The sequence below is a fragment of the Anoplolepis gracilipes genome, chromosome 7, assembly GCF_047496725.1.
Source record: "Anoplolepis gracilipes chromosome 7, ASM4749672v1, whole genome shotgun sequence".
NCBI lineage: Eukaryota > Metazoa > Arthropoda > Insecta > Hymenoptera > Formicidae > Anoplolepis > Anoplolepis gracilipes.
In genome coordinates, this window is record NC_132976.1 from 5801532 (window position 1) to 5817573 (window position 16042).

The window sequence follows — 16042 nt, forward strand, 5'->3', positions numbered from 1 at the left end:
AAGAGCATCTGTAGTATTATAATAAAAATGATGTTCTTATATGTGCCACAGTGGTATCTAAATTTTATAATGTGAGTAAATAAGTTATTATTTTTCTCCCTTAGCTTAAAAATTTGTCAGCTTTCACATTACGTTTTTATTAATTATACTCTTAAGAAACCTTATTTCAAATATAATATTTTATTCAATATACAGTAAAAAGCCAAAGATAAAAAAGTTATGAACATATACACATTATATTGTTAGTTAGCAATAAATGCATCTTAAATGCATGCACATGTAAAAATTTGTATTGAAAATATGAGAAAGTAAATGAGTGTAATAAGAAATATTTACTAACAATACAAGAACTTATCTTGGTGACATATAATTGATAACTTATAATCCACTTGTGCACGATAAGATTGAGAGTAAAAAGATACACACAGATCTGCATTTTCAAAGCTGTGATGTGCTTAGCAAGACTATTTTCTTATGAAATATTTCGCGTATATTTACTACGAAAAAATCTGTAAAATAAATATAAAAATTTTAAATATATCTACTGTTTTGCTTATTATATATAAAAATCATATTTAGTATAATATATTGTAACTAAAAAAATCTTTTCTTTATTATTTATTTGTACCTTGCCATTACACTGATTGATTTAGTAATTATAGGCAACATTTATTATTGTATAAAAAATATTGTAGAGTTTAGTATGCTAAAACTTTTTATTTCAAATTTCAGTATTAGCATAAATATATTTACTTTGAGGAATTGTTTTATTAATATTTATTTATGTTTCTTTAGATAAACTACATTGTACAATTAAAAAGTATCACATTACAATTTTTGATTTTACTTTTTATGTTTGATTTTTATTTTAATTAGTATTATAGTTTAATTAAAATTTTAATTACAACACTATTGAAAATATAGTTTCTATATTCACTATTCAAAAACAAGTTCCATCTAGTTACAGAGAGAGAGGAAAGTATGGAAATATATAATTTTCAATCTTAGCAGTATTGCATACAATTTCGTTGATATTGGTATTACTAAAATTAATTACCAAAAATATAAATATATGATTCACTAGCATATTTTACTGAGCCTTATAGATAATCTAAAATATACATATAATCCCATCTATATTAATATCTGCATATACAAATATAACAAATTTATATTACTCAATAATATCATTTTTTTTACTTTATTTTGATTACACCTGTATTTAAAAATATATTATTTATAAAATATCATGTTTTTGTCTATGTCATTTGTATAAAATATGTAGCTATATGTTTTCTAACTTATTTTGATGTTTATAGGATAAAGATGTTTATAGGATAATTCCTTTACCTGTAGATTATATTACCTATTCTTATTATGAAAAATATTGTCCAGATTATCCAGAGTGGATTTCATTGATACATCTTCTCTATTAAATCAGCATACATGTTTAAAACTACATTTTTTTTAAGCTTTAATGTAGGTCCTAGTTCACCAGTTGGAATTGAAAAGTCATGCGGAAGAATCTCGAATTTTTGTACTTTTTGAGCATTACTTATAGCTTGTGCGTTTGCTCTTTTGATCGCTTTGTCGATTTCTCCATATATCTAAAAAAAAAAAAAAAAAAAAAATATATATGTTTTATAACATATTATTTCCTATTATATATATTTTTTCTATTATATATTTTAATTATAATTTTTTAAAATATCTAACTTACGAGCGGATCACGAGAGCTTATGACATCTGTAACTGTCTTGGCGTTACTACCAATAGACTTTGCCCATTTTAATACGTCCAAAGTCAATGTATCTAATGATTCACCCGTTTCGGTATCCATATTGCTCTAAAAGAACATGATATAAATATCTAATAATGATTATTAGATGATTAAATAATATAATATAAATATATGGTAATTAAAATATTAATTATAATAATATAATATTAACTTAATATAATTATTAGATTATAAAATAATCTACAAAAAAGTTTGCATTTATATACTCTTATATTTATACCTTGAGTGTGACAAGAACTGTCAAATATTTCCTTTTATCTCCAATTAACATAGTATTACTTAATGCTGGTAACTCTGACAATATTGCTTGCTCTATATTTAATGGAGCTATATTTTCTCCTCCACTTGTGATTATAAGTTCTTTTATTCTACCTGCAAATATGTATAAAAGATATATTACTATTATTTGGATATACATACACATGCATATGTGTATATATATATATATATATATATATTTATTGATTATTTTTAACAGATATATTATTGATGATCATTAATTATATTTATTAACAAAAACTATATTTTTACCAGTAATGGATAAAATCCCGTGTGTATCTATTTTGCCAAGATCACCACTATGTAACCAGCCATTTTTATCCTTAGCTTCTGCGGTTTTCTCTGGTTCATTTAAATAACCCATAAATACATGTCGTCCACCCATGCAGACTTCTCCTTCACCATGTTCATTTATATTATCCAATTTTGTATATACACCAGATAAAGGAATTCCAACACCCTCTAATCTAATTAAAAAAATTTTGGAATATATTTATCAATTTTTGAAAATGTTATGAATAATAGATTTTAGAAGGGCGAATACTTTTATCGTAAATGCAATAAAGAATGAAAGAAAATCCAATTTACCTATATTCTTTATAATTTCCTACTGTATGAGCACCACCACATTCAGACATTCCGTATGCTTCTAATATAGGTATGTCTAAACTCAGAAAATATTTTTTAATATCTGTACTTATAGATGCTGCTGCACTAACAAAAATTCGACATTTATTTAGACCCAATGCTGCCTTTACTTTGTCAAAAACAAGCCATTTTGCAAAAATATAGCTCCAGTGTTTATAATCCACGCCATTCATTTTATTCATGTGATAATAAAGTCCTTGCGTTTTTGCCCATTTAGCAATGCAAGTCTTTATTACGCCATTACTGCGCGCTTTTTCTTGCATTTTCTCGTATATCTTTTCCCATACTCTCGGTACCGCTAACATAAGAGTTGGTTGCGCCACAAGCAATGTTTCTACTAATGAACCTTTAAGCGCGTTTTTATCCGCAAAATATACTGTAGTTGCTGCGACTACAGTTCCAATAATGTCACATAGCTGAAATTAATATAATTATACATTATTACAAATCCTATTTTTACTTCCATCGTGGTAATAAATATTATTATTGTACTAATTACAATATATCTAAATTAATATTTTTATTTCAAATATATAAAATTTCGAAAAATCTTACCTGTCCTGCAACGTGAGATAATGGCAAATAGCTAACTATAGTCTCCGATCCTTCATTTATCTGTACCGCGGAAAACACCAAACGTGCTTCATGCAAGAGATTATCATGACTCAACATTACAGCTTTTGGCCTTCCAACCGTTCCTGACTATAAAAATGAATATGTAAATTATTAAAAAATATAAATTAAACATATATGATTTGATTGATATCTATTTGATTAACGTGATGAATTCCATGTACCGTGTAAACTAAAGTACAACACTCATTTGCTCCAATCGTTTTTAACACAGATAATAATTTACTGTCCGATTCTTTTTCACCTATCTCCAGTACATCATTCCACTGAAAAAATACAAATATAAGGTAAATATGTATATTAGGGAACCCCTCGCCGATGACCTTGACTTTGATATATGTTGTCAAGGTTTGCCCTGAGTCACGTTCAAAAGGTTTTAACCATCGCTCATTGTTTATTAAAAAGATATAAACAAAAAAAGTTTCAATTATTATACGTATCTTTCGCATATTATATGTACTCAAAACTCATATGGAACTGTATAATGATTCAATAGAATATGGGAAAATGATTATTTGTGACTATAAGGTAAAAATTAAGAAAGAAACAAAAATTTCTCATTATGTTTTTTGGACATGGATTAAGATTTTACGTTGAAACTTCCACGCAGTACTATAAACCTTGGTAGTTTCCACGTTCTTAAGTTTTGTTATATTTCTTTACGTAAGAGAGCATGCGCCCCCACCTAAGCTTTCTTTTCCAGCATGTATGTACATACATATGTATGTACACATTAGTAATATATAATATAGCCCCACTGTATCACGCATGCACTTTCCTAGGGGTCCCCTAATATACATATTTACCAAATATAATAATGTATATTCTAAATAAAAAAAAAGAAAATAATATATATTAGAAATAATATATTGAAAATAATCGATTTACGTACGCTTAAAATATCTTTTTTAGTAGGTATACCATCGTATTGAATGATGGCTTTTAAGTTAGGCAGATTTTGTTTTATTTCTAAGATTTTCTCCAATTGTTTTGTATCTTCAACAACGATTATATTTGCCCGACTATGTTCAGCGCAATATTGGCATGCCTCCGAAGAATTTGTGGTATAAATTCCTGTAGCAAATCCACTAAAACAGAATAGTAAGTCATTTGTTTCAAAAATTGATAAAAAAACAATAAAAGTACATGCTCTTAAAAATATTATTATATTGCTTTTTAAGTGCGTAGTATATTATTTCAACATAGAATGATAAAATTGTTTACCCAGCATATATAGTTGCGAGATTGGCGATGAACCATTCTGGACTATTGAATCCTAATATACAAACACTATGATAACGCTCCAAACCTAATTTTAAAAATGCTTTAGCGACGGTTCTTACTCTCTGTTCGTATTCTCTGTAATAAAGATTTACATATTGTTGATCGTATTAAATGTAGTTGCTGAAACTCGTCGAATTTATCTATAAATTAATTCGAGAAAAGAACAAGAGAGAGATAAAACGAATTTATATAATCAGTTTATATTTTATAAAGTTATAATTAAAAAAATATAAAGAAACAAAATAATACATTAAACATTGTCGTATCATTTTATATATGTTTATATTTAATTTTATAATTTTATTACTTAATAATTTAGATATAACAATAAAAAGATTTATTATAAAATTATTACAAACTTTTTTTTTACATACCGGTAAGTATACGTAGTTCTCTTGCCATTAACATCAGGTCTAGAGACCAACGCAATATGATTAGGATAGAGATTTGCTGTTTTGGTGAAAACTCCAGGAATTGATATAGGCACGCAAGAATTGCATCCATTTTTGTCTAATTTTATTCGAACTCTACCATTAGCTTCACACGCAGTGTCCACGTCTGTAGCTAATACCTGATCAGGACCTGAAAATAATCAACAGTGTTATCAATATAATTATCAACAGTTTTATATAATGCAAATGCAAAAACATATGGATCGAAAATAATAAAAACCAACGAAAGGAAAAAAGAAGAATATACATGTTGCAGAAAAACTCATTAATGACATTCATATAAAGCATGAATAAATTAAAGCTAACGTGTTAATGCGACCTTAATTGTTATAATTACACAATAAAATCAATAAGATGCAGGCATAAAATTTGAATAATACAAAATATAAAATATTTTTATTTATATATAAAATATTTATAACAATATTACCATCAAATCCAGTCTCACTAGCTGTTGCATATCTGACCGATTGATTCATTTCCTATAATAAATTTTTATATACATATATTTTAAATAAAAAGCTAATATAATATTAAATTTTTAATGAATTGATTGAAGAAATTTCTAGTCTATTATAATTATTATAAATGTTATTGTTATTATAAATTATAAAACGAGGAAGAAAAATATACATTTTTTTTCTTTTGAAATATAAATATAAATTATATATAACAAATAACATATTTTATTAATATTTAAGTACTTATATCACAAATTGCATTTAATAGTTTAGATTAAATGAATATATTGTTCTTTGAACTTCTATAAATTACGATTCGTATAATAGAATTAAAATTTTTTATGAATAGTTTACAAAATTTCAAATATTTGAAATATTAAAAGTACATAAATATCTTCTTTTCTAAAATGTAAGAATTGATAAAGTGATAAAGAATTAAATTCCAAAAAGAATTAAATAATAGGTTTCACGTGTCTAGTGTTAATATTAGAACTAAATATGATAGATTTACTTTAAAATAACAACGATTCAAATGTACATTTTTTAATATATATGGGCTGTGATACCTTATCGTCTTGCATAAACCCATTTGTAGTTCCAAAAAATTGTACGGTTGACATTTTAGCTAAAATAATAACAAACAATAAATAGCGAGTAAGACAGTAGCAAAATTGTACTGCGATAAATTTTATAAACTTTCATTAATATATTTATTCATATTTTTAAAATTTATTTTTTTGCATAAAAATTGGAAGGTTATATTTCACATTTAATCTTTTTTTATTACATAAGTTTATGATTCAAAAGCATTTAATAATCTTTTTATCAAAACCTTTATCATATATATAAAATATGTATATATCTGTGAATTGTAAGTGTTATTATAGTAATGATGGAGTGAAATAAATAACATAAAAAAAGTAAAAACACGTGTTATATTGATATCAATATGAAGAAAAAAATTGTCAATGATGTAATTTTTTTTTTGTGAATTTAGATTAAAAGTAGCAAATATTAATATGTGACTTCTATTAAATAATATTACAAATAATATTGCAAAAAATTTAAGATGAATTACAGAAATCTAATGATTTTTAAATAAAATATATATATATATATATATATATATATATATATATATATATATATATATATAAATGAAAATATAACTTAAATATTTACCTCTTGTCAGATAACAATAGGGTATAAAATAAATACTATTTAAGTATATTATTTGAACTTATTTATTTTTTTCAATTTTAAAAAAATTTTTCACATTTGTCAAATATCCTCTGAATTTATCCTACATTGCTCTAGTCTAGCACGCAGATTTTGCATCGTTTGTACCATGTTGTCTTGTATGGCTATATTTTTTTCCTGCATATTAATGAATTGAAGGCGTGATAGAGCAATGTAGAGCAATGTAGTAGCAATTTCTGAATAAAATATTCATATTTTTTAAAATTATAGTTCTATATAGTATATGTTTATTATAGTTCTATATATGTATATATTTATTATTATATATATTATTAGAAATGTCGAAAAAATTTTAATTTAAAATATTAAATATTTAACTATAGATAATATTATGTGTGTGTTATTATAACATGATATAAGAGCAGTTTATAGTGCATAGTACACAAATGATTTAAAAAGCTTAGGAAGAATTATATATATATTATAATAATATGAGAGAAATAGATAGTAATATATAAAATTTAACATCCATGGGATGATCAAACTGAAAAAAAGTTCGATTTTTAATTTTCTTTTTATCTTACTTTTAATTCAAACAAAACTTTGAATATTAAAATTTACAACGTGGATGTTTTAGTTTAATTGAGAACATATTATGCATCAATGTGCATAAAATATTGTATTAATTTCGTAATCGTTTTTTAGTCGCATTAAAACCGTCAACCATATTGAAATTTTGTTAAATTTATAATATTAGAACCGGACCGATGGATAAATTATTTGTCATTTACGATTCCTTTTGGTATTCTTTTTCGGTTCTTGCAATATATATTTTTACAAAATAATGTTATATTACTAATATATTGTCGTTTTTTTGGCTGAATGTTTTTAATAATATTTCAATGATGAAACCAAAGTCATAATGATTGCATTATATGTAATGTCATCATTATGCGTAATTACAATAATATAATTTGTTAGAAAAAAGTTAGAAAAACAAAAACAATTCTTCTAGGAGGCATATTCTCTGTATGTTCTTTAAATATTCCGGAATATTTGGAAATATTCTTGGGATGTTAATTTTGGATTTTAGGAACATTTTATAATATATATTTATAAATATTTCAGGAATATCTAGTATTTACTGGGTACAATCCAGTTAATCTTTGAAGTTTCTTGTATTAAAGGGAGTGAACCCAGTAAATGCTAGATATTCCTGGAATATTCATAAAATGTTTCTAAGAATATTCCAAAATATTCCAGAATGTTTGCAGAATGTACAAGGAATATTCAGATAAACGCAAAATGTATCATTTTTATCCAATATTTTGAATATTCTAGAAATATTCTCAGGATATATATAGAAAATATTCAGAGGACATTGAGAGGATATCTATATATATTTCAACATTAGATTCAGAGGAGATATATCGCCAGTGAGAAATGGCTATCAAGTCGATATCAAATTGATGTCGATTCGATGATTCGATTGATTCTTTCTCGTGTGAAGACATTTTTTCCAAAAATTAATATGCGTGCGCATATAGATTTTTACGAAACCCGAATTTGACTAATCCCAAGAAGGACCCATTATAATATTCCATGGAATATTTTGTGTATGTTCCATTCATATACTAAAATGTACACTGAATATTCTTTATTGCACATACAAGTATAGTGTTCACAAAACATTCTGAATATTTCATGATTATTTGAACATTCTGTGAATATTTATCAACTATTCCGGAATATACGGAACTTTTGGAATACGAATGGAATATTTTATGAATATCTACCGTTTACTGGGAAGTGACACGTCGCGCGACATGCCTGGGTCTACTACAGACCTGGGTACTACAGACAGTCTGTAGTATTTTTTAATATTTAAAAATTTCGATCTAAAACTTTGGGAATATATTTTTCCAATGAATTAGTATTGATTTATGCAAAAAGAAAACGATTTTTCTGATCCATTACATGAGGCTCCCTCCTTAAACGGTTTCTCTATTTGTCAAGGAATCGAAACTGGAACTAAAGCAATTATTATTTTGCAACAATTTTAAAACAGTTTAATATTTTATTAAATCGTAACTGAAACCGAACTGTAATTTTGTTTCGGTCCGGATCCTTTGTTTTAAGTTTTAACACTTTCATCTTTTAAAAATAATAAGTTATAGCATATTGTGAATATATACACTAATATACATGTGTATACTTTCTGGTACAAAAAAATGATTCGCGATTAATGCTTATTATTACAGAAGAAATTATATTCTATATTCTTTAAATTTTTTAGAGTGGAATCTCACTCTTTTGGAGTGGAATCTCACTCCAAGCAATAATGAAAATACTGCCAGTCAAAGTAGAGTGAAATTTCAATTTTTCGAAAAAGTGAAATTATTCGCTCTTTATTGGATTTATCCTTCATTTTAAAAAGAGTGACATTTCATTGTTTTTTATGTACGTTATCGCCTATGTTGTGCTATTCTAACTTAAAAGTGACACACGGAAGGAACTACGCAGACGATTTCACTTTAAATTGGAGTGAAGTTTCGAGTGTTAACTTCAGGAGTGGACTTTACTTTAAAAATAAGAGTGAAATTTTTCACTTTTTGTCTGAGAGTAAATAAATTCACTCTATTGAAGTGAATGTTTACTCCACATGGAGTGAGCTGGTCAGTAACTCCATGATTAGAGTGAAAATTTTACTCTAAAAAATTTAGAGAGTAATTATCGACAATATGTATATATGTGTATTTGAAAGTTAAGAAAGTTATATAAAGGATTATATAAAGATATGTAAAGAGATAAGAACTAGGTATTTCTTAAACAAAAGTTCAGAAATGTCATGTGTTATAATTACAAAGCGATAAAATTATATCAGAATTATCTTCATTCAGTATCTCAGTCCATGTAAAGAAAATCATTAGAGTATAGAAAAAAATATAATACATATATACATTACAGCTTTTCATAATACTTACAGTAAAGAACACTGAAATTTCAAAGAAATTTATTATAATTACGAGAAAATAAACTTTAATGTGTGCTCTAACGTACATATATGTGTACACAACAGATTCCGAAGAATAACTAACACTAAGAATAACACATAGATTGCAAGTCATCAAACGACATAAGAAATGTTTTAATGACAGTGCGCAATACGTTTTACATATTTACGACATGCTTACATAATTGTCTTTTAAAAGAAATGCCCGAAAAACATTATTTAAATTAAAATAGTTTATTAGTGATTTCACGACATATGTATGATAAAGTTGAAGTTGTTGATATTAATTATAATTATACATTTAATAATATAATTATACATTTAATTATAATTATACATTTATTAATTATAATATACATTTTACTTTGTCGATTAATTATATGGTTAATTATCACCTAACTCGTTTATCAGTACACAGATTTGTTCTCTAAGGCCGTTTGTTATTTATCGTTCTTAAAATAGTTAACCATTACAAACATTGTCAATATTTTTCTATAAAATTATACTGTATCCCAGTATGGAATAATTGTAGGATTTTGTAAAATTGAGATCGATGACCGGCAACGATTATGATTTATATTCAAATTTATTTCCGTCAAACGCAAACATATATCACGCGATAGATGGCCAAAGTACATCCCCAAGATATTAGAAATTTTCCATTTATTGGAAAATTATATTACGTAAACTTATAAATCCTGTTTAATCGACACAAAAAGACATAGATAAAGAAAATAAGTATGGCGTGTATACATATCTATCATAAATAAAGAAAATAAGTATGGCATGTATACATATTTATCATATTAACTTCTTGCAAAAAACTAATTTTTATTACACAATGCTCATTACAAACGATTAAAGTCTATTAAAAATTTTTAACACGAGGCATTCTTCATTTTAATTATAAACAATGCGTATCAATGCAACGTAGCATAGCATTTTCCAATCCAAAGAATAAAAATAAAATCGTTCAATAGCACACTAATTTAGTCACAACTCTATATTAAGATTCATTAAGTTTTTGTTTATATCGTATCAATAAATCTTCTAATTAATTATAATTTATAAATTCGTGACTTTTTTTAATCAAATAGATTCCTAATTCACAAATAAGTTTCAGTAAATGAATAGGAAGACTTTTGAATAGCTTCTACCGGATAATTTTCATAAAACTTACAAAATACTAATATAAATAGAGATAAAGAATCTGTAAGTCCAAGGATTTTCTTTAAAAACGCTGAATTAATTAAGAATCAATATTTCTAACAGGTTTCTATTTTTTCATTAGATTATTAATTAATTTTTATACTAATTTTTTATACTATTTTTTTATACTAAGTTTATTAAATGAATTTTTTTCTAATATGCATATTTTACATATACATTTACATATATATGTATATTTTACACGTACATATACATACATACACATATATATATATATATATATATATATATATATATATATATGTTATATTTATTAATATTTATGTAAAATATGTATCTTTGGAGGAATTATTTTCTTATATTTTATATTCCTTATATTATGAATATGTAAAATATTTAATAATAAATCTTTTTTAGATTCAATGACTAAGAAGAAATCTACCAATATTAATTGCTTCAATATAATTACACCTAGTTTCTTTTAAAACGTAAATTGCAGATTTTAAAATATAAAAATAGCAGCACAATTAATAAAAAAAATTATGTTTCTAATGACGGAAAGGCCGGGCATGAATCAAGACGCAGATATCAGTTCACGTGCAGATATTGAATCAACATATAACATCGATAATTATAAATATTTAGCAGAAGTTTTTATTCCTGTTAATCTCCATCAGGATCTCGAACCAGGAGTTAAAACGTTTGCTAAATATTTATGATTGCTAATGAATGTTTATAAATATGATTATAATGATGAATATTTACGAATGTTATGTTGATATAATACATGCACGCGCACTAATATATGCGTTTTGATTCGTACTCGGCCTTTTCTGGCATTATTTAAAGTATTATCATTAAAGCAAGCCTATTTATTTAATTTATGTTAATTTTTATTCTACTTTGTATTTTTTCGTGAAATTCTTCATTGATGCTTCTTATTTATTATTTTTCTTCGAATAATCGTATATCATCATAAGAATATCAATGTTTTATTCACAATAATAAGTATTTGAATCCAAGTGTTTTTTGTCATTAAACATGACATTCAAAAATTAGACATCGTCTACTTGTCATGTATGATTGCATAAGGAATGCAAAACATTTAATTATATGTCTAATGTATGACTTGTAATTTTGAATCGTAACAACTACAGATTAAAATAATAAATCGTGATCTCGTCGGTGTATAGCAATATCGTCGAAAAACATATGCGCGTATCTCAGCTAGCAAAAGTAGTTATTTTGACATCAAAATAACTTTTTTTACTACATGGGATATTATTTAAAGAAAAGGAATTTAATTCTACATTATCATTCTTAATTTTACATTGCATAAATGTATGATATTTTCTTATGATAATAAAAAAATGATAATAAATATTCACATTAAAAATACTTAAAATCTTCATTTTAAAGTTAAAATCTTACATAAATGTCATGTTATACTATTATTCTCTCTCTTCTTCTTCTTTCATATTAATTTTTAAACTCATGATTTATTATACATACTTTGTACTTGTGTATACAAACATGTAAAGAAGTATATCTACAGTATATATTATTTGAAGACTAAGTTTTGTTTTAAAAGTCAAAACATGACATTTAGTATGTTACATAATCGAGAATCTTAAATCTTTGAATTGCATAAGTAGAGTCGTTTAACTATATATATATATATGCAAATATATATATATATATTTGAATAGATTTTTCAAATATAAGATTTTAACTTTAAAATGAATAGATTTTAAGTATTTTTTAATGTGAATATTTTTTCTTGTTGTCTTTTGATGATCATAGAAAATATCAACAAATACATTTATGCGAATACATACCATTTAGATGACGTAAAATTAAAAATAAAAATGTAGAATTAAATTTGTTTTCTTTAAGTAATATATGCGCATATGTTTTTCGTCGATATTGTCATTTCGACGATATCCCAGTAAATGTTAGATCGTTAAATGTTCCTGAAATATTTATAAAATATTTCTAAAATCCAAAATTAATATTTCAAGAATATTCCAAAATATTTCAGAATATTTAAAGAATGTACAAAAAATATTCAAATAAGCACAAAATGTTTTGATTTTTTATCATTTTGCATACTGTTTTATTCTATTTTATATTTCATTTTTTATGTTCCTTACATATATATCAAAATTTATACTGATTGTTCCTTTTACTACACATATAGATAATGTTCATAGAATATTCGGAATATTTCAGAATTATTTAAATGTTCTATGAATATTTCTCTACCATTCCAGGATATACAGAACTTTGGAATAAAAATGGAATATTTCAGGAATATTTAGCGTTTATTGGGATTATTTTAATCTGTAATAAATTAAAATAGTGTTACTAAGTAAATAGTTAATATTTAATAATATTAAATAATCTAAGATAGTGTTATAAATTTGATACTAGTTGAATGAAATATGAAATATCACATCACAACACGTAATTCATAGCGTAATGATAGCTTATCTTTATACTTTATATGTAATATAGAGATTAATCGCGTGTGTCTTGATATTTTCATCATTTTATTATATGACCCTCTAATTTAACTTACAGATTAGAACATTTTGGCTATAATCTTCAATTCTTTCAGAATATACAATTAAAATAATTAATTTAACATTTTACATATATAAAGTGCAGTAATAGTATTTACACGTGTATATTTCTCTCCGTTAAAATAATATTTTAAAAATATAGAAACTCTTTCAAAGTATAATTATTTGACAATTTATGCGATAAAATAAGATTCTAATATTTATTGTAAGCTCTGCATACTTCAATAGCAAGTTTTGATTAATCGTTCCATTAGGAAAATATAAATGTATTAATATAATTTTTTTGATACAAAAAATTTACTATGAATCGTAGGAAAAAAGTGCGGGCATATTTTTATGTTCTAATATTATAAAAAATATGTAATATAGATATATATATATATATATATATATATATATATATATATATATATATATATATATTACATATTTTTTATAATATTAGAACATAAAAATATGCCCGCACTTTTTATAATATATATATTATATATTTTTTATAATATTAGAACATAAAAATATGCCCGCACTTTTTTCCTACGATTTATAGTAAATTTTTTATATATATATATATGTATATATATAAAGAACATTAAAAATATAATACAAGACATTTGAAAGACATTTAATATTTACAATAGTAAATATGTCAAAAAGAATACATCATATAAAAAAATATTTTAGGGTATCAAAGGGATTACATATCTTAATACATCTAAAATATATATTCGAATATTTAAATATTAAAAATATCAATATTGTAATCGTAAATATTATAAACATAATATATAAGTCGACAGTATTAGTAGTCATTACATTGTCGTTTAGTTTTCTGAAAATTGATCGTAACCAGTCAATGTTACTTGAAAGCTTTAAGTTAATTGCTATGAGATTACAATGGTTATATATAGTACAATGTAAAACATTAATGAGAAAGCATGCGTCGTTTGCTCAGTAAGAATATAAGCATTTCCACAATATGTACACAAAATTAGAGAAACTATCAAAATACATTACATCTTATAGATGCAATACTTACAAGTCTTCGACATATATATCATTAACTTCTGCATTCTTCATATATATGCATATTCAGTATTAGGTGTGAAAATTATATTCATAAATCTTACGTCGAAAGAAACGCAATACACATATAAAAGATAATCAATCTAGTTTGATGCGATTATTATTATAGAAAAAATATTAAGAAAGCCTTAAAATTTACATAATGCAGAGTTCATAATCTATATTTACTATACTTACATAATGTAGAACGATTTTAAAGTTCAAACTTTGTCAAATAATTAAAAAAATACACATATGATCAAAAACTTTATTACCTTCTTGCTATTTTTTCACGGACTTATAATTTTCGTTGTTTAAGAATAAATTAATATGTTATATTAAAATTTGAAAATCATTGATTCAGCTATTTTCAATTCTCATAATTTGCAATAAGTTAAATATTCTTCTACAAAATATAAAAAAGATTATTTCAAAGATATTATAATATAGTATTTCTAATAATTTTTTCTGACAAGATTGTTAGATCAAATAAACAAGTTTTACATCTCCCTTTTTTTAAGAAACAGAAAAGTTAACTAAATTAACTCTTTATTGCAGCAATTCTGTATAATTTTATTAAAAAAATAATATTTATATCATGCGTGAAAACAGTATATAAACATTTTCTTATCACATTTGACTCTTTTTTTAACAAACATTTTAATTATTTTCATTTTTATTTCATTGTAACTCAAATATATTTCTAAAGATATATTTCTTGTGCGCTCTTTTGTACTTACTTTGTTGATTTAACTTCTTGATTACTAGTTAAATAAACAGGTTGACCATGCGCGTTCTAGATAAAGAGTTGGATTACTCTGAACTGTATGGAAGCTTTTACAATACTGACTGACTTTTCAGAAAGAACTCGGTCTGCCTACGTCGATCACGCCACATGTGAACCACGTTCGATGCATTATGTATGGCGGGAGTATGTTATTAAATTCCAACGTTGCAATTCCTAATCACAGAATAACCGGAAAACCGAATCAGTGAAATCAAATAGCGTTTTCGATTGAAGCAAAAGTTTAATTGTTTCTAATGTTTTCTGACAAAATTGTTAGATCAAATAAACAAATTTTGTATTTCTTTTCTTTTAAAAAACAGAAAAGTTTATTGCAGCAATTCTGTGTAATTATATAAAAGATAAATGTATCATGCATAAAAAGCAATATGTAAAGTTCTTATCACATATACATTTTATTCTTTTTTTAATAAACATTTTAATTATTATCATTTTTATTTAATGAAGCGAATGTTTAATGACGTCATGGTATTATCTTTACCGATAAAGACTTGAATTCATAATAAAATAATAATTAATTGATCTTAGATTTAGTTAAAATTTGTTCAATTAAAAACGTTAAAAATTGATCAATAGAATCGCATCGCCTAAATTCTTTACTTAAATTTCTTTAGCCAGACAATCTATTATTTGTTTATGTTAATTGAGA

At 24.4% G+C, this 16042-nt stretch overlaps 1 protein-coding gene across 7 annotated transcripts; it reads right to left on the reverse strand.

Annotated features, from left to right (window-relative positions):
• Positions 1–340: 340 nt before the first annotated feature.
• Bgm (acyl-CoA synthetase bubblegum family member 1) lies at positions 341–15609 on the reverse strand. 7 transcript variants are annotated; one of them, XM_072896763.1, is made up of 14 exons: positions 15329–15608; positions 6125–6183; positions 5528–5579; positions 5020–5227; positions 4586–4720; positions 4254–4449; positions 3526–3627; positions 3284–3430; positions 2669–3144; positions 2333–2547; positions 2022–2173; positions 1721–1846; positions 1367–1607; positions 341–509 (listed from the first exon to the last, which is right to left on the reverse strand). In XM_072896763.1, the coding sequence occupies exons 2-13, from the start codon at positions 6176–6178 to the stop codon at positions 1413–1415; spliced, it is 2058 nt and encodes a 685-aa protein (XP_072752864.1). In that variant the 5' UTR covers positions 6179–6183; positions 15329–15608; the 3' UTR covers positions 341–509; positions 1367–1412. The 7 variants fall into 7 exon arrangements, 5 of the variants coding, with proteins under 5 accessions (XP_072752864.1, XP_072752865.1, XP_072752866.1 ...); XR_012047120.1 differs by having other exon boundaries at positions 342–509; positions 1351–1607; XR_012047121.1 differs by lacking the exon at positions 341–509 and adding an exon at positions 763–1216 and having other exon boundaries at positions 1351–1607.
• Positions 15610–16042: the final 433 nt, after the last annotated feature.